Here is a 20,554-nt window from a genome sequence, read left to right as displayed (position 1 = left end):
TCAGAACGGGGCACAGGCAGCTCCCTCCCCGGTAACCTCCGAAGGCAGGGACCTCCCCGGCGGAGCAGGGAGCTCGGTCACCCCATCCGCCGCAAGTCGGTATATAATTTCACGATGGCGGGGCCTGCGGCAAATAGGCATCATCTACTCCTGGTTTATAGGTAGCCCCTGCCTCCTGTCCGCATCCTCTCGCGCTGGCCCCGCTTACTGCTTTGGTTCCACCTGCTCCATCCTCCGGCTCCGCGCTCACAGAAAGACGGCACGAAGCAGCCAAAGTCAAAGCCCCGTCACCCTCCGTAACAACCGTCTCCGCTGACGCCACCTCCAGTGATGCTCGAGCTACACAAGCGTGTGTATGTGCACGTGGGAGCGCGTGACCGACAGCGCAAGGGGGTGGGGGGGCAACCGGAGTCAAGGATTTCTCCAGCTACACCCCACCGATTTTTAGAATTTTTGCGCAAAGGTGAAGAGGAGAAACGGGCAGCATCGAAGTACGGCAACCAAAACACGAATGTCCGTCTCCGTTTAACTTTATTCGGTCGTGTTTGCACCTTGCTCTGGGTCCCCATTGACGTCATATACCAACAACCCCGCCCCATCTATTCACCTGATCACGTGCACCAGCGCGAGTCTCCCCCGTAGAGCTAGACACGCGCCCACACTCAGGAGGCACGGCTCTAACTCGTACAGTACGAGCCAAATTACATTAGGTAGCGCAGGTATTTATCATAATGTGTTACAAGCAGACATGGTCACACATAAGAATTCAATTGCCTCAATTACTTAGGTTAATATTTTTATTTCACATCAAACATCACAATTTATCAGAAATAATCAAACGTGAGATGGTTATAATGTGATGAAGGCTTAAAAGGTGTGAAATCTGACTGAGAGAAGCTGGAGTCCTTAATATGTCCTGAAAACAAAACGGTTTTATCAGTGACTTATCCTCTGTCTGAATCTTAAAGATGTTATTTCATGGTGTAAGACACTAACCTGCGTTTACTGCGGGACTGATCAGGAAGCCTGGAAGACCTTGGAGATGTTCTTTTTATGGACCCTGCTATGGTCCTTAAGCCAAATTTCATATAATCCCTCAGGAAGGATAGGTGAAGTTAGTTAAGGACCAACATCACTTCTTTCAACACACACGCCATGAATCTTCATTCATCTTCATGAAATTTCATATCAGCAGTAACTTTGAATCTTAGTTACACAAGAAAATCTTTTTTTAACATAAAATTGAGGCTGGAATAATAACCTAGGCAACAACAAATCCTTCATCCTTCTCTTGGCTCTTGACGGAGGCGGTCGCACTTTCTCCCTCTCCCTCTCCCTTATCTTTCCTGCTTGGCTTCTCATGTCAGTTGTATAGTCTGGCTTATTCTTTAACCCTAAGATAGTCTCCCAGACTTGTTCTCTAAAAACCTAAAGAAGAATTATGGATTTTATCAACTGGTCCCTTAATGAAACTGACAACTCCTGGGCTTGGGAGAGCCTGATTGTCCTGCGGAGACGTTTGCTGCCGGATACTCGATGGGCAGGGCTGTGAGTACTCAGACTGTGTTTTTTGAACACAGTATGGATAAGATCTTGGAGAAGCTCATGGCTCTGCAATTTGGGGAAGATCTGGAAGAAGAACAACGGGAATTGAGAGACCTGATGGCCAGTGATGGACTTTAGACCTACTGTAAAATTGGAAGCAGTTTGTTCGCACTAACCAAAACAACTACCACTTATCCAACACTTATCCATGTCACCATGTAACACACTCGCATTACGCTTGCCTAAGTGTGGGGTTTGGCACATCCTGATTCAAAGAATGAGCAGCTGCCTCACAGCCCACCAATTTTATGTATTTCCTAGAATTAAAGCACTCCTGGCATCTGTGGAGCTAAAACCCAGTGGATTACTTTTATTTTTTATAGTAATGTCACCACAACAAAAGAAAAAACAAAAAAACAAAAACGTAGTATTACCACATGTGATTGTCGATTGTGAAACCAGTGAATGTAGGCTGGCTGAGGTCTACTCTATTTTCATTTTGCATTTTGTGCTAAACTCAGATGGATTTGTTGCTAGCATTTACCAATAACAGGTAAAAATGATGCGAATAAAAGCAATTTCAGAGATGAAATTGCCATTGCTTGAAAATACCATTCACTGTGTAGCAAAAGAAAGCTGCAACAGTCCTTTTCTTTTTGTTATTTTGGGTTTGATTCTGTTTCAGACGTGTATGTTTGACATTTTGGTGTTGGTTACTCACTAAGTCTGGGCAGATCTCTTATACACAACTTTTCTCTCACTTGTTTCGGAAGTCAGAAGAGAAGTTTTTGTTTTTTTAAACACTGTTTTCTAGTAAGAAAATTAAAAGCTAAACTGAATGTGTTTCTTTAGGTGCTCAAAGGATATTAGCAGTGACTGGCAGACAGAGGATGTCTTTCTCAGTAGGAATGATAATTTCCTGGGAGATTAACTTCTTTGGCTCTACTTCCCCTGCTTGGACAGCACACATTGCAAACAGCTGAACCTTCAGTTCGACCTGCAGACCTGCGGCCACCTAGTAAAACAAGACACCACATATGCCTATGAGACGTTGAAGGAAGTAGAATTTAACCCTTTAACAAACAAAAAATGTCAGCTGTTTTGAACATTTATACAATTAATTCAATAGCATTAAAGTAGAAAAGCAGTGGCTGGAACATTAATATAAATATTATATTACATTAAATTTTTATTTCATATTAAACATCAAAATGAAAACTTACAGGGCCAGGGCTGTAGATGACCCGGAGGCCTGTAGCAGGAGGAGGCTGTTTCACATGGAACCTGGCAGCGACAGAGTGAAATAAACCACAAATAGTTAGGTCAGAGTTTTCCCTTTGGACTTGAAGGTGACCCATAAATTGCCTCCACCTAACAGTCCTCATTTCTTTCTGAGGTACTAAAAGACAATTGAAACAAGACCTAAGACTACAAAAATAACCCCCAAAAACCTAAAATCCCTTGTCTCTATCTGTCTGGTGGTTTACCTGCATATGTCAAAACCAACATTCTTCATCACAACAATAATGGTGGAGGAGGTGCCCTCCTTCAGCGTGCCAAAGTCTACGCTCGATGGGATGAGCTGGAAGCCCTTCACAATGGCACCTGTTTGGCACTTCCTCCTCACTTGCTCCTCCGCCTGCAGGAGCTTCAACAGAGGACATAGACAAAGAAAAGTTAACAATGAAAAACTGGCAGCTTGATACTACCGTGATAAAAATATAGGGTAAAGTATGTGTACAAATGGTATTATAGGAACATCTTTTTTTAACACTCCCAATTTGATAGGATATCAGCGATAAAAAGGCTCACTCCATCATCAGTGGGATTTAATCACCCCACTGATGATGAAGAGAGGAGAAAAATCCTTCAGGTTATGAAATAATAATGGCACAAACGTATAGATCCTCTAAAGGTCCCTTCAAGGGCCATTTTACTTTTCACAAACAAACAAACAAAAAATGAACTATTGGAATGTAAGTTCAAAGTTTCTCTTAATAAACATTGAGCCCATAGGTGGTAATACTATTAACCAATAGCAAGTTTAATACTAGGGAACCACCCAAAACAAAAACTCGACCAGCACATTTTTGGCAAAAAAACAAAAATGATTTTGTACCGGTGCACTGCAGGATTTAGAGCCGAGGACAGAGGATGGTAGGGTGACTGTAGTCTGTCTGGGCTTTCCACTCACATCTAACTGTGGTGACTTGCATTTCCTAGAAGAATCCCTCCAACTGCTTTCACCTGGACGTGTACACGCACACAGACACACACATGATAATTCATAAGTTTGCATAGAAGTGTAAATCATATACAGTATTATTTGTCTTTGTACTGAGCCATCAAGTCCTGGCAGAGATTCAACGATCTAAATAAATGTAAATAAAATTCTGCCTCTGTCCTCACAGAGTGCAGTTTCTGACTGATCATACTGCTCCATGTCTGTATGTTCACAGTGGCTTTACGTCATTTCTGTCCTAAAAAATATTTGATGCATTATTGGTGAGGTTTCCAGGAATTAATAGTAATATAAAACATGAGAAGGTTAGAAACAAACCAGCAGACTGAGGTGTGGGGTTGGTGGGTCTCTTTTCTAGCACCCTGCTACTTCTTGCTGAATGACTAAAAGAAAAAACACAGATTAAGCCCTGATGATGACAGTTTTGTAAGTGGCTAAATCACAGAGTGAAAAATTAAACAGGAGAAACAGTTCAAAACATAATTTGCTCATTATTACCTTGCAGACTGAGACGGTGTTGGGTTTAAAGGCCTTGGAGCTGCAGTGCCAAACACAAATGTAGTTTAATAAACAGCTTCATGTCACTGAAGTCACCATTAAGACTCATTTATTCTGTTGTTTTGTTTTTTTGGGAAGATTCCAATCAAAAAAACATCTTTAAAACAAGTTATACCTCTAGTAAATACTCACAAAGGTATCATAACTTACTGTCCTCCTGTGGCGCATCTTTCAGGAAGCCCTCAGTACTGTCCGACTTGGGAAATGGTGGGAGAGCCATTGACAAACTCCTCATGTCAGGTATTTGTTGCTGTAGCAGACTCTGAGAAAACCAGAAACGGTGCTTCGTGTTTTTATACACTGCACAGAGAAAAATCGACTGGGAATCCTTTAAGATGATGTTAAGCGAATATAGTACCTCGTACAGGGGAATATTTTCTGGGTGGAAAAAGGGAACAACGCTCCTCTTCCTCATAGCCTCTCTGTAGATCTTCTCTTCACGCATCTCCTGCCTAAAATACACACACAAGAATAGAAAAATAGTACAAACTTTAACGGTGGCAGTACTTCTTTTTATCTTTCTGTTAGTAGTACTGAAAGTATTGCAGTAGCTCTAGTTCTGTTCATAAAACCCACTCAGGAAAAGAGAGACGAAAAGTCATTTCTACAATTACTACAAACCAATGTGACTGACAAATGTCCAGATTAAGTCCTATACAAGTCCTAAAAAAGGCTAAGATGCAAAGGCTGCTTTGTTATATTAAGGTTATTACTCACAATCAGTAATAATGTTTTTACCTGTACTGTGTAAGTTTTTCAGTCCATGTTGTATCCTTGTCTTTGGTACAACTGGAAAGAAAAAGAGCATTTCAAAAGCATATTTACACAGATTAAAACCTGGAACTTTCACCTTAGTGAAGATGAGATTATTTTAGCACACGTACCGGTTTAATTTCTCCAAGCTGTCACTTTGTACCGTGGCAAAGTCTTGAGAAACATCTGACTGTTCAGCTGGGCTACAGATTCCTTGGCTGTACAGACTGGCTACGTCCTCTGTGGACACATACAACAAAAGGTGTACTTTCCCCTCAGTATTCTGACACCAAACCAGGACTAAATCAGGTACAAGTCAACTCTAAAAACCAAATGAACTGGTTTATAGATTTGTCTTACCAACCTGAAATCCTCCTATCAATGGTGTGACTGGCATCATCTTCCTCTGGAAAAGACTACAAAGTGCAATATAAGTCAGCTTTTGTCCTTTATGTTATAGTACAAGGTTTACTTTTAGAAGCCAGTATGTAGTAGAGGGAAAGAGCCACACAATGTTCCCTATAACTATAAACATTATCATTGTTATACTCAATATGTGTATGTGTGTGTGCTTACCAAAATCAGATTGATGAGATCACTGGCATGGGCAGTCTCCTCCTCAGAGCGAGGGTCTTTAACTTTCATCTTTTCTGACCGTTGCTCTCTTTCCATCAAACTCTCGATGTATTCCTGCAGTAAAAGCCACATTTCTAGATATGTCTGAAGTCACATTAACGAGATGATTTATATCTTTCTCAAATGTTTTAACACAAACTCCAGTTTTGGGGACAAATGATAAAAGAATAATTTTACCTTTAATCGTGAGTCTATAGTATTTTTGAGTGGTGTGGTGAATGGTCGGTGCTGGTATAGTTCTCTCAGCTCCAGGACCTTAGGGCAGCTCCTGACAGGCCGATGATGTACTGCAGAACCTGCAGGCCTCATTCTCAGACCCAAATTATACACTACGTCAGTACCAAATGGAGGACCTGGACTCTTCTTCTGGATTTGAGAGGAACGCAAAAATAGTAAAATGGATTTCAAGTGCTGTTTCTGTGTGTGTGTGTGTGTGTGTGATATGTGTAAGCATGTATAGACATACTTCTACTGCGGGGAAGTCATGCCAGCTGCGGTTTCTGAGGTTGGGAGGGGTAATTTCAGGGTTCTGTTTGTTAAGCAACCACTGAGACCACACACTCTGGTGGCTGGGCTTTAGGATAGTGATGCCAAACTCATCTGGAACAGACACACCCACAAACCTCACATTACTTCCTGGTTAACTGAATAGTTTCTTTTATCCATCTCCTGATGTAACAGAATGACAAAAGTACACTCAACATTAGAGACAGTTAACTGTCATTATACACTATGTGGAAGTTTTTTGAGGGACATTCTTTAACAAAAACCATAGAACAATTTTATTCAGTCCAGTTGTTTCTTGATTTAGGAGACATTAAACCTTGTGTGTTTGCCAATTGTTCCTTCAACAGTGCTATGGTAGGGTCCAAGTACGCCTGGCAGAGCAGCTCCTTTACAGTTTGAGAGCTCAGCAGTTCAGTGCCTGAGCCATCCCCATGCACCAGAAACAACCTGGAAGACAAAATACGTTTGCAGACTGTGAGTAACAATTCCGGACATCAGTTTAGTTATTTGGCATTCATTTCTGCTACCTTTCTTTTAGAGAGTTAAAAAACATAACAAATACAGTTTATAAGAGTTTTCTTACTAAATGCCCTGTGAATTGTCTTTTCTTTGATCTTGTGGACAATTAAAAACAATTGAAATACGAGTGGATGTTGCTGACATTTTGACATACAAGTTCTCAGTAGTCACTACAACTTTATTACATAATGGCTGTTTCATGTAAACACAGAAATAATAGTCAAAAGGGCATTTTTAGGTTGCTTAAGTTTCTCCAGAATTGCATTTTTCCATGGTGACACACACACACAACATACACACAATCAGCCAAGCTACCTGGGACACTGCTCTCTGGGTTTTTCACGAGGCCCATCCGTTTCACTGTCCTCTTCCTTTTCTAGCTCTTCCTCCGTTTGTTTAAGCGTGCTAGTAGCAGGTCTCAAGTTTAGCACAGATATCTGCCCATCCTCCATAACCTGCAACAAAGTTCAGCATGTTACCGAAACTAAAAATAATACGAGCTTAATGAATTTCTATATTTTTTCCCATCATAGGTCTTTCTTTGAGACTTTAAGAATATAGCAAACTATTTCATTGATCCAAATTCCCACATTCCTCCTATGCTAACCACCTTAAAAAAAGACCTGCACAGCAACATAGGCTCACTATCTTGTGATCAGAGAAACTGACCTGGAAATGGTTCCCATCAGGGTCTGTAATTTCACAGGCCACTTTGCCCATATGACTCATAGTGTAAATTCCTGTCTGTTCAGTGGGAGTAGACCCCTTTGGACTTGGAGTTACGAGTGGGTCTGAGGAGTACACGCATGTTCCATCGCTTCTGATGGACAGGACTCCTACACTGGATGGGAACACCTTGGGTACAAAGCACAAATATGGATCAACGGTTCTGCAAACAAGTGTCAAAGTGCAGCCTTATCCATGTCTTAAAGTCATAGTTCCAAGTTTTTATTTAAGTTTTGGTGCCATCTGCTGGCAAATCACGCACCTCGTATTCTCTTTGATTGTTCCCAGTGACGACCGTTCCATCGGCTAAAAAGATATGAGCCGTTTGACGCTCTGGGTACATCACTACTGTGGCGCAGCCCTCCTTCTCTACCAACACCATCCGCTCTTTAGCAGACATCCTTGATTCATCCTTCCCACACCCTTTAGTCTCAACATTCTGAGTCGCAGTCTCTTTGGCAAACACACCATGTTCACTATTCATATGCACACTACTTTCAGTACTTTCTTTTTCTTCACACATACATCCGCACTGATTCAGATTTGTGCACACATGAACAGCTCCCTCCCGGTCACATGCATTCCCTGCACTGTTCCTGCTGATGTCTCCATTGAGACAAGTGTCCTTGACATCCATGTCCCCAGCAATGCTTTCCACACACTCAGTGCAGTCGCTTGCACTTTGAGAGGCTGATTTAAGGGTTACACTCCCTGGCTGCTGTCCTGGAAAAGTAAATGTCACAGGAACATAAATCAGATATAAAAATCTGCTTAGAGATTATAATGTATTTTAATGGTGATAGCATGTATACTGCATATATTTGTGTAGTCATCTGTAAGTGCAGATCTACTGCTGAGTATGGATTTGATCAATGTACTGTGTGCCTGCTGGTCACCAGTGCGCAGCAAACAGTGTGGATTTGCATTCATTGGCCTTTCTTGCAAGAGGCTGGTAATCCTGGTTCCATCTGCATGCTCTACAACTACAGACCCATCTGGGTTCTGGACAGAAACCACCAGATCCTCGCGGTTCAGCATCACCTAACACAAGAAACCAGAGTCAGCGAGCTAAGTTAGCGATGAAAAGCATAAGACGATTTCAGAATGAGTCTCATTTCTCTCTATATATCATATACTTCAAGGTACTCTGAAATGAAATTTCTGCCCCCAAGCACCGTGAGGATTTTTTAACTCTCACATTTTTATTATGGACTTAATTGCAATGTTGGTAGCCTGTATAATTTAGAAGAAATAGTACTTTCTTGCCTGATGGGTGATGGGGTCAGTAGCCTTGTAAGTGAGAAGGGACGTGGTTGGCATGTTTTTGTGTGTGGTCCCAACAGTACAGATGCGATCTCCACATGGAGTTGTAGTTAACCAACACCCTCTGTGATCCTTAGTCCCCTCCTTTGAGCCCTGGTCTGCAGAGACACAAGACATGCAAAGAGAGTATAACTGTACCACTGAAAATTAATTATCTTCCCAGCAAGCGCCCCGTCACACTCATTACGAGACAGAAGAAGCGCTGTTTTGTATTCAGTGGTACACCAGTCTAACCTTTCTTGCTGTCCTCAGATTCCTGATCAGAGTTTTGCTCCTGAACCTCAGAGTCAGGGACCCACACTGGACCAGAATCCTGACTGAAACTGACTGAGCCATCAGCAAACAGCACCTGCAGTACAAAAAAATAAGAGAAGCCAGAAAAAACGGGCATGATTCTTCACCGTTTTCATGTAACAATTTGTGCAGCTATTCAAGAACTACCTGCCTGGAGTCAGTTGTATATTTATTTCAATATGTGCCTCAGTATGAATGAGTGTACCTCTGTGGATCCATCTCTCATGTAACGGATCACAGCTCCCTGGCTGGTGATAATACGGGACAATTCCTTGGAGAGGGATGTGTCCTGAAGATGTCTTGCCTTTCCTTTGCCATGTAGAGGAAAGCTTTGTCTCACCATAATACCTCCTTCTTTACATGGACACAAAAACACACACAAATCATGTCATATATATTTGAGTATGACTCTTTAGCATATGCAGATGGTTAATGGGATTATAGTAGATGCAGAAAGTTGTGCTAAAACTTCATGAAAGACACATTAATTAAATTCAAGCTATTTGTAGATAGGCCACCAAAATGTGGCACTAGTCTCGGCACATAAGCGGGTAAGCAGGTGGATTTGAGCACAGAAGATATACAGATGAGTCTCTACGAGCACGAACAGGGTCCTACTTGCACCAAGGACGGGAGTCTGCAAAATTGACTGCATAGGTACTATAAATTCTAAACACATCCGTTACTGACCTTGTGTATCTTCTCGCAGATATTGCAGCATGAGGCCATTAGGAATAGAGAGGCTGAGACCGCTGAACGAATTTGATTGCTCTGCTGGTTGACCTTCACAACCCTTAGACATACATTACATATTTAGTCTAATGACAGAACATATTTTATGGCTAAAAACCTATGTGTACACGTACATGTAGTCTACATTAATCTACATTATTTTCTGTAAACATGTAAATGTGTGTTAACCTGGGCCTCTGGAGGTCTGAACTGACTGGATGTGGTTTGTGTCTTTGAGGGAACTGACGCTGCATCTTTTTCCTTGGAGCAGTGGATGGAGGCAGATAGATGAATGGGGTCTGCGATAGATGTCTCTGCTACTTTGCCTTTGGTTTCCTGGGAAATTACTATAATAATAATAACTTTATTTTAAAAAGTACTTTAATAACACGTAAGGGATTTTCACATCACAAAGAAGACTATAAATCAAACAGAGACAAACTAACTCAACATGGGACATTAAACAGAAGCTGCTCACAACAAGTGAGATCAGTGCAGTAAAAAGGAAATATATAACATGTAGACCATCAGCAAGGCACTAAGCTGTAGCAATTCAAGCCAAGCAACAAAGTGCTTTCTTCTGCTCATCCGATTCAGGCTTGTGAGGAAGCTGGAGCCTATCCCGTTTAAAGTTAAATGGGATTAAAAATATTAAAGTCAATCTTAAAACTTTAATTGTAACCAGTATAAGGAGGCCTAAACACAAGATACTGTTTTGAAATTTAAAAAAAGTGTTTTGAACTAATTGCAGGTGTTAAAAATTCTGTTCATTTGTCTGTCTGTGTTCTTTTCTACAATCCATTTTCCAAAGTCCAGACAGGATGAAATAAATGCACATATACCCTCCTCAATGTCAGAGCGAGTGTGGAAGCACTGAAAGTTTTGAAATGTGTCCAGAAGGAAGCATTACTGGACAGTGATTTAACCTGACCCACAGTGAAGATAGACTGACATTTGTGGAAGCTACTGAAAAGCATCTCCATCACCTGATGTATCCTGCCCTCTTTCATTGTCTTTCACTAGGGCGTAGAAATGGATGCCATCTGCATAATCTTAAAAAAGAATACTGAGTTTGCAGATAAAATGCAAATAGAGAAGAAAAAGAAGAAGAGCCAAGGATGGATCGATAACTGGGCAAAGGGGTTACTAAAGTGCAGGTCTGACCAAACAAAAACACTACGCTACCCGTACAGTCAAGGCCTTTTAAACTTGATGCTCCAGGCTTAATAAATGTCAGATGCACTGAGTTTATTAACTATTCAGTACTGTATTTAACCCGTTTGCAACTTTAAGTATAAAAAAAGACTTTCTTTTATAAATATGTACTGTATGTCTGAGTGTAATACCTGTGTGCTCTCCCGTGGGACCGTAGAAACTGTATGAAAGACGAATTCTATTGTCAAGCACAGCTGAGAAGGAGCCCTGCTTCACTGTTTTTATCTCCGCAGGTTCTGCCCCTGAAAGAGACCGCAAACACACACGCACACTAATTGAGTCTATAAATCACATATCATTCACAATAACTGTGGTATTTACACAGGTGTATAAAAAAGTAACCTAAAAATACAACAGGTAGCATCTTTACCTCTACAGTCCTTTTCCGGTTCAATGTTTTTATTGTCTTGGTTATGAGGGAGACATTTTGCAGGATCAACAACAAATTGGTTGATGTGTGTGTAGAAATGATGTCCATCCTTCTTCACAACGACTTTCATTTGGCTGGAACCTGGAGGAAAAACTATGTGTTACTGAGGAATATTTGACCTTTGCTTTATTTATGTTTTTCATTGATTTATGGTGTCATTTGTCTAATAATGGAACTAAGCTCATAAATACTTCAACATTTTTTTCATTCTTAGGGAAATATAGCTGCGGGAGGGGGAGAAAAACTGTACGAATGGTTTAACTTTTTATGTTATCTTAAGATATAACACATGTTTGTAGTTTTCTATAGTGTCTAAGTAAGCTGTTTGTGAGTTTGTAGTTGAAGGTCTGCTTAGATTCATGAAGAACACAGACAGATCCCGTACCTTGAACAAAGCTGACTGTCTCCACAGTGACACGTCCTCCATCGGAGGGGAAAAGGTACTGGAGACAACCTGACACATGGATCAATTTTCCATCCATGATGTAGCCAGTGAAACCCTAAACATTGGACACACACATCATATGCATGGAGTCATTTATTACTTAACCTGAACGAAGCTGTTTCACTTATCAAGACCTTAACCAAAACACGAGTTTAGTTCTGTAATGGGTTCTAGGTGTGTGCGCTCACATTGAAAGGTTCCTCTGCATGCTGTACTTCTACAACTTCATCCACAGGGGGCGCTGTTGTGATAGCTGACTCTGTGGGAGGGTTGGCTGAGCTGCCTTCCATCCCTGGCCTGCTCTTCTTGTCATCAGATGACGTTTTCTTTTTCTTGTTGTCGGTTGACTTATCCTCCTTTTTCTGCTGCTTATCTTTCGGCAAATCCTCTTTCTTTGACTTTTTGGGTATCGCCTCTTCCTTCTGACGCTCCTGCTCCAACTTCCAGGCCTGTAACACCATAATACTGTAACCATGTAACACTTTGGTGACTCTAAAGTAGTTTAATGTGGCTGTGTTCTAGCCTGAGATAATGAGAAATCTTATTTTATCTCTAGACGTACTTTACACATAAAATACTGAAAACTGGAACTATTAGAACTGGATCATGAATTTGAACTCATGAATTTATTACTTAACTGCTCTGTGAAAAAGCATCTGAGGGATATAAGAAATGAGACTGCTCTATGAAATTCTCCATGTCAGATTCAGGTGTGTGTACTTGTGTGTTAGCCTGTACTGACTTTAAGGGAGCCTTTTCTGATGAAGACTTCCATTCTCTCATCCTCCTTGGAAGAACAAACAGTATTGTCATCTAGTCCAGGAAGAAATCACATATTATATGTATACAGAGGTAAGCAAGGTTAAATCGGTAGAGCCACATATTGATCACTATAGTACGATACCTTTTGGAGAATCAGATTCTGGAGTGTCGTTTCCGTCTTGCGTTGTGTCTCTCTTTGATTCCTCCTGTCTCATCCACTGTGAAACAGTATCTGCCACATGCTCAAAGTAACTCCTGTACAGACAGACAGGACAATGTAGAGTGAGCTGCAGATTACGCTCTTTAATGAATCCAGGAGTGAGTACTCGGTTCCAACACATTGCTATGACACAGACATGTACATCCATGAAAGCAATCAGCAAAAGATTTCTTACTATTCCTCTTGTAACAAGCATCATTTCACACCTGAACTTGACATCGGTGTGAAGAGCCACATGCCAGAACTCCCTGGACTGGCGTTGAGGACTCATGGGATTGTGGCAAAAAACGTATAGGATGTTGTTATGGCTTCCTCTGAAGGTGTCCAAGCAGCAGTATTCCTCTGATGCTAACTGGAGCAACTACACAAAAGAAGGAAGTCAAAATATCCAAGCAAATGCCTCAAACTGTAAAAACACATAAAGAACGGTGCTGTTTTCTGCTTTTCTGCAGGATGTACATAATACTGCTGCAGAGTATAGCCTCAACTTTGTTTAGTTTGCTCATTAAGCCCATTTCATCTCTTGCATTTTACATTTAAAGCTTCAGAGTAGAGGAGACTTAACGTGTAGTAACCACAGTACGTCTAATGTGACACCCCTAACACATTTAACAAGATAAAACAGATATATCACCTGAGGCAGGACGGTGGCATTGTGGTGCTCAGCATAGCGCCAGTGAAACAGAGATCTCAACCTACAGCTCTGTATGTCAGGTAAGTCCAGGTGGCTACACACTCTACCACTCTGCTCCTGGGGGAAAAATACAGGATCCATTGCTGTTTTCTTTTTTTTTTAAATTAAAGCAAGCTAAAAAATAAATAAATAAAGAGATAAATATAAGAATAATACCTCTCTGTTAGAAGGCTCGTCAGTAAGAAATGTTGGATCTATAGTAAAGTAAAGCAGTGATGTAGGGTGTTTCATGAGTGAGTTGTAAAATGTAACATACTGCATGTAAGCAAGTGTCATAACATAACAGTAAGTGAATTAACTAATATAACATCAGACCTTTGTTCCTCATGTTATAAAGCTGCTGTTTAGCAAAGGATAACGGGTCATCCCAGGGGATTACTATTGATGTCTGCTGCTGTGCTGGGTCTGCTATTCCACGTAACACACCCTGCTGATCCACCCCGGACAGCGGCATAGCCTCCAAGACGCTCTGATGAAAAAAACGCTCCACCTCCGGCCATGACACATCATCTGTAGGAAGCCGATGAATCAAGAACTTTATTACAAGATTCACCAACATATACTGTAAGCAGGTACAGTGAGTTGACCCGAGGCCTTAAGCACAGGTTCTGACCATCTGTGCAGTAGTGCTGTAGCTGTTGTTTGATGGACATCCAACAAGATTTTCTGTTTTTCTGCTGAGTGACTGACTCGATCATCTCCCACACCGGAGACAGTCTCATCATGGACAACTCCACCTCTGTCGGATCGAAATCCTGAACCACCTAAGAGGGTCACGTGCATGTACACAAATACACAGCAGCTCTTGTTAAACCAGGCAGTCATTTTCTTAATATCATGTAAAAATCACACACAGACAACATAAAAACTTGATTTTAAAATACAATAAAATTACTTACACTGATGTCTCTCAAGCGCTGGGCCCGCTCATCATGGTGTCTGATAACCAGAGGTTGCTCAGTCTTCCTGTCAGTTTCCCTTGCTCCAAATTTCGCCACTAGCCTCTAGCACAGATAAACAAAGATAATAAAATTGAGAAACATTAATAAATTGTACACTGTGCTCTAAGCGTACCTGAGAACCCAGAACTCATTGTTAAACTGGAGCTTATAAACCTTTTCTGATAGAAGTTAACAACATTATTTGCAGTTAGTTTCTGATCAAGTTTTTCACTTAAGCAGGAGATAAAATTTCTCTTTGCTGGTATGAGCAACAGATCCTAGTAAGAATTTGTTAAAATGTCAAAAATGTCAAATATATTAAATAAGAGTCTTGTTAACCTGACCTAGAGTTGTGATTCTGAGTGAGGGAACACTTATCATAAACATGCAAAGTGCTTGGAGTATTTTTAAGGCCTCAGTGAAAATCTCCCAACTAAAGCAATGTAAACTGTGTTTTTGTGCTTTCTGTGGGGTTTGTGGAACAATGCTGGTGCTGTAATGTGAATTTCCTGTATGCAGGAATAAAAAGCCAGCTTAATGCATATGCATATGTTCATAAAGTAGCAGCTTCAAGCTGTTTTCATGATTAGAGTGAATGTTTAAAAGGAGCTTATGGAAAATCTTAGAAGCAAAGTCATATTTAAAGGAATCCTGTCCTACCCTCCAAAATCTTTCTTCCTTTGAGCTCATGGCTGGTTTCTTAGTATTAGTATTTATTAGACATATATACAGAAAACCTCAATATTTCTGCTAAAGTTACACATTGAATATAGCGCCATCTGCTGGTGGTCCACTGGTATGTATTTGTAGCATGGTTACTCAGTGCTGTACGTGTTATTTCAGCATTACGCAGCTCTGATTAATCTCTACAATAAGGATTAATAAGGACGTGTTAAGCATTATTATATTGGAGTATTTCTTGAAGAATCCATATCTGATTCATTTTGATGAATTAGATTTGGAATTGGATTCTTCTATTAATGCATACATGTGACTGAGTTATGACTTAAATGTGAGTTTGAGTTCATTAAAAATACAATTGTTTTGAATACCAAAACCTTTTGTTCTGTAAAAATGAAAAAATGTTTTCATGCATAAACAGCATGAAATAGATGACATGGTTTTCCTGTCACATGTTCAGGAAACCGAGTGTTTTACCCCACCCATCCCCCATACGTCACAACCAAGCCCATCCTACTTAGGGAATGTTGCCGCAAGTGCTCTATTATCATAACACAAGAGCTTGTGGGGATTTGCTATTCAGCTTTAAGTGTCTGACACTAATCCTGTCCACAGAAATATGACCTTATCTTCCTGTGAGTCGGCGCCTTCTGTTTAAAAGAAGAAGGGGAAAAAAAAAAAAAAAAAGCTGCTGCATTGGCCGGGAATCGAACCCGGGCCTCCCGCGTGGCAGGCGAGAATTCTACCACTGAACCACCAATGCTTCACATACTAGGCTGGAGGCTTAGCGATTTTTTGTGGTCTTCTCAGCACGTGTTCTTTGGATTTATCTAGGTGTGTATTGTTATGCAGTGGTACCTATACCTTCTTATCCTCTTCATTCTGTACTGTGTTTAGGAGGTTGTTTAATACATAGAGTCTCTCCTCTTCTTTTTGTACTAGTGGCAAGAAGTTTTGGAGCATATAGCTGACCAGCTGGTGGTCTAACCAGGGGCTGCTGAGAGGTTTGGAGTCCTCAGCCACATGGGGGTGGGCAGACAAGGACTGCTCTGCAGAAATCACCACCTAGAGACACAAATTGTACAAATTCTAATATGTCCTCATTTTAGCTATTCATTAATCAGTCACACAACATTTTCCCATCAACCATATTTGGAAATGCTTCTTTCACACACAGTAAGAGACAGAGCAAAACTGCACATTCACAAAACCAAATGCACACATACCTGTTCCAACATACAGTGCAGGATCAAAGGCACAGAGCAGGCCTCAGGAGCAACCAGGTCCAGCAGGTTGTTATAGTAACACATGTCCACATCTAGAGAGAGAGGAAGGAGCCTGTTCTCTGTCCACCAAGAAGAAACCATTAAAAAGAGAAAGGATTAGGAGGTTTTAATTCAAAATGCCAAACAAGACTATACCAAAATAGTCCAGATGAACATTAACAATAACAAAATTTCACCTTGGTCTCCTGGGGCTTCCTCCTGACCTGACTTCTTCTTGGAGAGTGGGGTTGGAGCTGCTGACACAACCTGGCACAAGGAACAGAAAAATCATCTCCATTCTGACAAATATCAACAAATAAAGAGAAAGAAAAACAATGATGTCAGTGTAGAGGTTCAGGACCAGTGCTGTGGGTCATATCTGGAGTGTTGTTTTTAGATAAAAAGCTATGTTGTCTGATTGTGAGAGGATTCATTTCAGACTAGATCTATCCTCCTCAATATACTCTTGAAAAAAACCCACACATTTACCAACCAGAATATCAACACTTTTATTTTGATAGTGTGATTGACAATCTTTTTTGTATTTTGTTTTGATAAAGCCAAAAACGGAGGGTTAAGTGCAGGTTAGGGAACACTGGTTTGTACCTAGTGGGTTAAAACCAGTGCATGAAGCCTAATGGATAGGCTTCTTAAGCCAGGGATTGTGGGTTTGAGTCACATCACAAGCGTAAGCAGAGTGGCGCAGCGGAAGCGTGCTGGGCCCATAACCCAGAGGTCGATGGATCGAAACCATCCTCTGCTACAAGCCTATTTTATAAAATAAATCCATTCAAGAAAACTACCGGTGTCTAACTGTATCTACATATATTTACCTCCACAGGCTCTGAGTGCTTCACAACAGCAGGCACACTGATGAATTTAACATTGTTCCGGTATTGCTGATACTGCCTTCTGACGTCTAGGCAGTCATAGATAAGACTGGCCACACCGTCAAAGATTTGGCTTCCCAACTCCAGCTGGACACACAGCATAGACACACAGACACGGATTTCAAGTAAAAAGCAGGTCACGTCATGTGATGCTTAAACAAAACAAAGCAGATATGTAATATATAATTCAAACTGGATAACAGAAAAACAAAATAATGTGCAATATTCTAATAAACTCAAAAATGAGACCAGATATGTTAAACACTTATCTACTCACCACAGTTTCAGGGTCCCGCGCGTCAAAGGGAAGCAAGAAGTGAGGAACAGTGTAGCTGAGCTGAACCACATCATGGAGCCTGGAGTCTGGTGGCCCGCTGTCCAAAACTGATCTCAGACCTGACCAGAATTCATTCAACTTCCTTTCCTGCACAGCTTTTGTACACGCAGAAAAAATGATGATGCAGTGTAAACATACATGTCTTATACTTCTCTTATAACAGACAATAAATCTACTATTTACTGAAGATAGCAAACAGAAGATTTACTGTTTACTCCTTACCTGCATCAAAAACCGGCGAAGCTCTGAGACTCTGTTCATTTCCCTCACAGCTGTCTTGGTGATCCTGCTGCTCCTCCATATTTTGGGAGAACTCCAAACACAATTTGATGACATTAGACACATGAACACCTATGGCATCAAGTCCCGCTATCAGTTGCGGCTGGTAGAATCCCAGGATTAGAATATAGTGCTGAGGACCCCACTCTGGCTCATCGTCTATGACCAAGACACAAAATCAGTGCGCACAAGATTTTAAAGCACGAAACAACCTGAACAAGTATATTAATCTTTACCACTTTAGCTTTTCATCAGCTTTTACCTTTGAAAGTAGGTGGCTCAACATCACCCCTGCGCTTCAGCTTGGTCTTCTTCTCCTTGGGTGGTATCACCGGTGTATGAGGACCCTTTCCCTTTTTATCAGAGACTGTTGTCTTTTCCTCCTCAGCCTTAAACATAAAACAGTTTTAAAAATATGACTCTGAGGAACATCTCAAATGTTTTGTGGGTTTTTTTGTACCTACAACTCAGAATTATATCACTGGTGGTACAAAAGCTGTCTTGAATGAAACAATACTTGACCATTAACCAAGTATAGGCCATGTACCCATGACATGTGAAACACAAACGAAGAATGTAATATTACAGGGGTATGATGAATACAAAAATACAAAGAATTTGGAGTTACAATAAATCTTTTTTAAAAACAACTAGATGTTAGTAGTGTTAGTAAGATAACACTGAAAGTGAAATTTCACGCCCTGTCAACACCTTAATTAATTATAAAGGAATAAGAATCACTTAAATAACAAGTCATTTACCTGGTTAGCATCTGACCTCTGCTGGTAACAGGCTTTGATAAGTAGCAGCTGGAACTTCAATATTTTTGCCATCAGGTCACAGGGAATCCCCTCTCCTGCATCGAGCAGCAGTTTAGCTGGCTCTGTAACCTACACAAAACACAGACACTTGTAAATACACACACAACAATGACTGTTACACTGAAACACGTCACATAAAAACAACATTATTCTTTGGCATGGTGCACAAAGTCACTCCTGTAAAAATTTCCAAAGCATACCTGATAGAACATGGGGGCATCGTCGGGTTTTTTTGCTTTGGGATTCCCCAGCTCATGGATCTGCAAAGAGGAAGGATTTTACTTTACAATATATATCATGAATGGTACATTACTAAGCTATAAGCTATTAAGCAATATTAAACACAGCTCTGGAAGGTCCATGCCAGTTTTAAGCGCAACTGTCAAGTCAACTCTGTATAGGAGCCAGTCAAATACGACGACTACCACATGCTCACCTAAAAGGGATGCCCTTTGAAATGTGGGAGAAACCTTGAGCATCCAGAAAGAAAGCCAGGTAGGTTCAAACACCCACCCAAAGGGCTCATCCTGCTGATGGATTCGAACCACGACCTTCTTGCTGGTAGGCGTTAGTATCATGACGCAGTCACTAACACCGCCATGCATCATTTGAGACAAAGTAGGCTCATTTTTAAGTGTAAATGATGTAAAGCAAGTCTAGTAGAGTCAACAATAAAATATAAAATGTGTTATATCAACACCACAGGTCCCTTTAATATAAAGGAAGTAACAAAGTTAGAGTACCTTTGCAAGCGTGTCGTCCCAAGTTAGCAAGGTGAAAAGTTTGCGTTGCGGTTCCTGTACAGCCAAGGCCAGCGCCTGGATCAGTTCCTCCTCCTGCGGACCTCTCCCAACCACAAAAGACACACATGCCTGCCACGAATCCTGGGAAGGGCAATACGTTTTACGATATACCACTGCAATACACCCCAGTCACAGGCTACATTATTTCATATCATATTTATACATATTTGCTTTGCAGTATATGACAGCTCGCTTTAGGCTCAGTGATGGCGCAATTTATGCTAAGACAAATGAAAAAAAAATTACGTTAAAGAAAAAAAAAAGAATAAAAAGCTTTTAAGAAGCATAACAACGTTTACTAATAACATTTAGGGATGTCGAAATTATAACTTCCGGTCTGAAAAATCGAAGCTGCCTGATCTGGCTAATCGCGCGCGCGCACCCATTAACCTGCCCTTAGACTCGGCTAACGCCTTATGAGAAAACTGCGAGATTCACTCAGTGTGAAGAGGATATAAATGTTTCCAACAAACTATTTAAGTTCAGCCAAAAAAAAGTGGTCAGTGAGACGACAAACCTCTTCAAACTCTGCTTTGATGAGACCAGTCTCCCAGTTCTTGTTTACTGCGCCTCCATCAGTACTGGACTTTTTAGCAGAGCCCTTTTTAGCTCCCTTTGGTGGCATTTCCGCTTAGTGGTAATTCAACAACACAGAGCAGTGAAAACAGTAATGCAATTTTCGAGTTAGAGATCAACTTTAGATTACTAACTGTGAGTTGTCATCTGGTGCTCATGTTGCCCCTGGTAACCGCAAGGGCACGAGTGTCAAGTAATGTTTTCAGAGTGGGACTTCCCGTAGACTTTCAGAACAAAAGCTTGACGGAACGCGCCTTCCTGTTTACAAATTCGCTGTTTCGTCGTGTTAGACTTTAGTAGTAAAAAGGTACGAAAACAAGAATTAGAATATAATAAAATCTGCTTCGTTTTTAAAGACAC

At 40.9% G+C, this 20,554-nt stretch overlaps 1 protein-coding gene and 1 non-coding gene across 2 annotated transcripts; both read right to left on the bottom strand.

Moving 5' to 3' along the window:
- Nucleotides 1–1,017: 1,017 nt before the first annotated feature.
- Nucleotides 1,018–20,243, bottom strand: spag17 (sperm associated antigen 17). Its single transcript, XM_085350363.1, is given in 48 exon segments — nucleotides 1,018–1,109; nucleotides 2,413–2,560; nucleotides 2,769–2,829; nucleotides 3,033–3,193; nucleotides 3,665–3,792; nucleotides 4,106–4,170; nucleotides 4,286–4,325; nucleotides 4,496–4,607; nucleotides 4,704–4,797; nucleotides 5,084–5,134; nucleotides 5,230–5,338; nucleotides 5,463–5,514; nucleotides 5,675–5,788; nucleotides 5,912–6,100; nucleotides 6,201–6,334; nucleotides 6,558–6,688; nucleotides 7,076–7,215; nucleotides 7,430–7,615; nucleotides 7,749–8,209; nucleotides 8,383–8,527; nucleotides 8,753–8,907; nucleotides 9,044–9,158; nucleotides 9,309–9,457; nucleotides 9,794–9,896; nucleotides 10,025–10,182; nucleotides 11,182–11,292; nucleotides 11,421–11,561; nucleotides 11,866–11,980; nucleotides 12,114–12,374; nucleotides 12,668–12,738; nucleotides 12,830–12,942; nucleotides 13,114–13,268; nucleotides 13,542–13,658; nucleotides 13,758–13,795; nucleotides 13,917–14,111; nucleotides 14,215–14,365; nucleotides 14,501–14,605; nucleotides 16,088–16,288; nucleotides 16,450–16,568; nucleotides 16,686–16,755; nucleotides 17,322–17,465; nucleotides 17,656–17,802; nucleotides 17,909–18,153; nucleotides 18,257–18,383; nucleotides 18,756–18,884; nucleotides 19,016–19,075; nucleotides 19,559–19,699; nucleotides 20,136–20,243. Coding segments are annotated over 48 exon segments (6,357 nt in total).
- Nucleotides 15,916–15,986, bottom strand: trnag-gcc (transfer RNA glycine (anticodon GCC)). Its single transcript has one exon. It is a non-coding gene; the product is annotated as a tRNA-Gly (tRNA).
- Nucleotides 20,244–20,554: the final 311 nt, after the last annotated feature.

Source organism: Diplotaxodon limnothrissa, linkage group LG3 (genome assembly GCF_057381915.1).
Source record: "Diplotaxodon limnothrissa isolate DT_005_m linkage group LG3, D_limnothrissa_male_GT1.1, whole genome shotgun sequence".
NCBI lineage: Eukaryota > Metazoa > Chordata > Actinopteri > Cichliformes > Cichlidae > Diplotaxodon > Diplotaxodon limnothrissa.
This window is presented reverse-complemented; position numbering and strand designations above follow the sequence as displayed.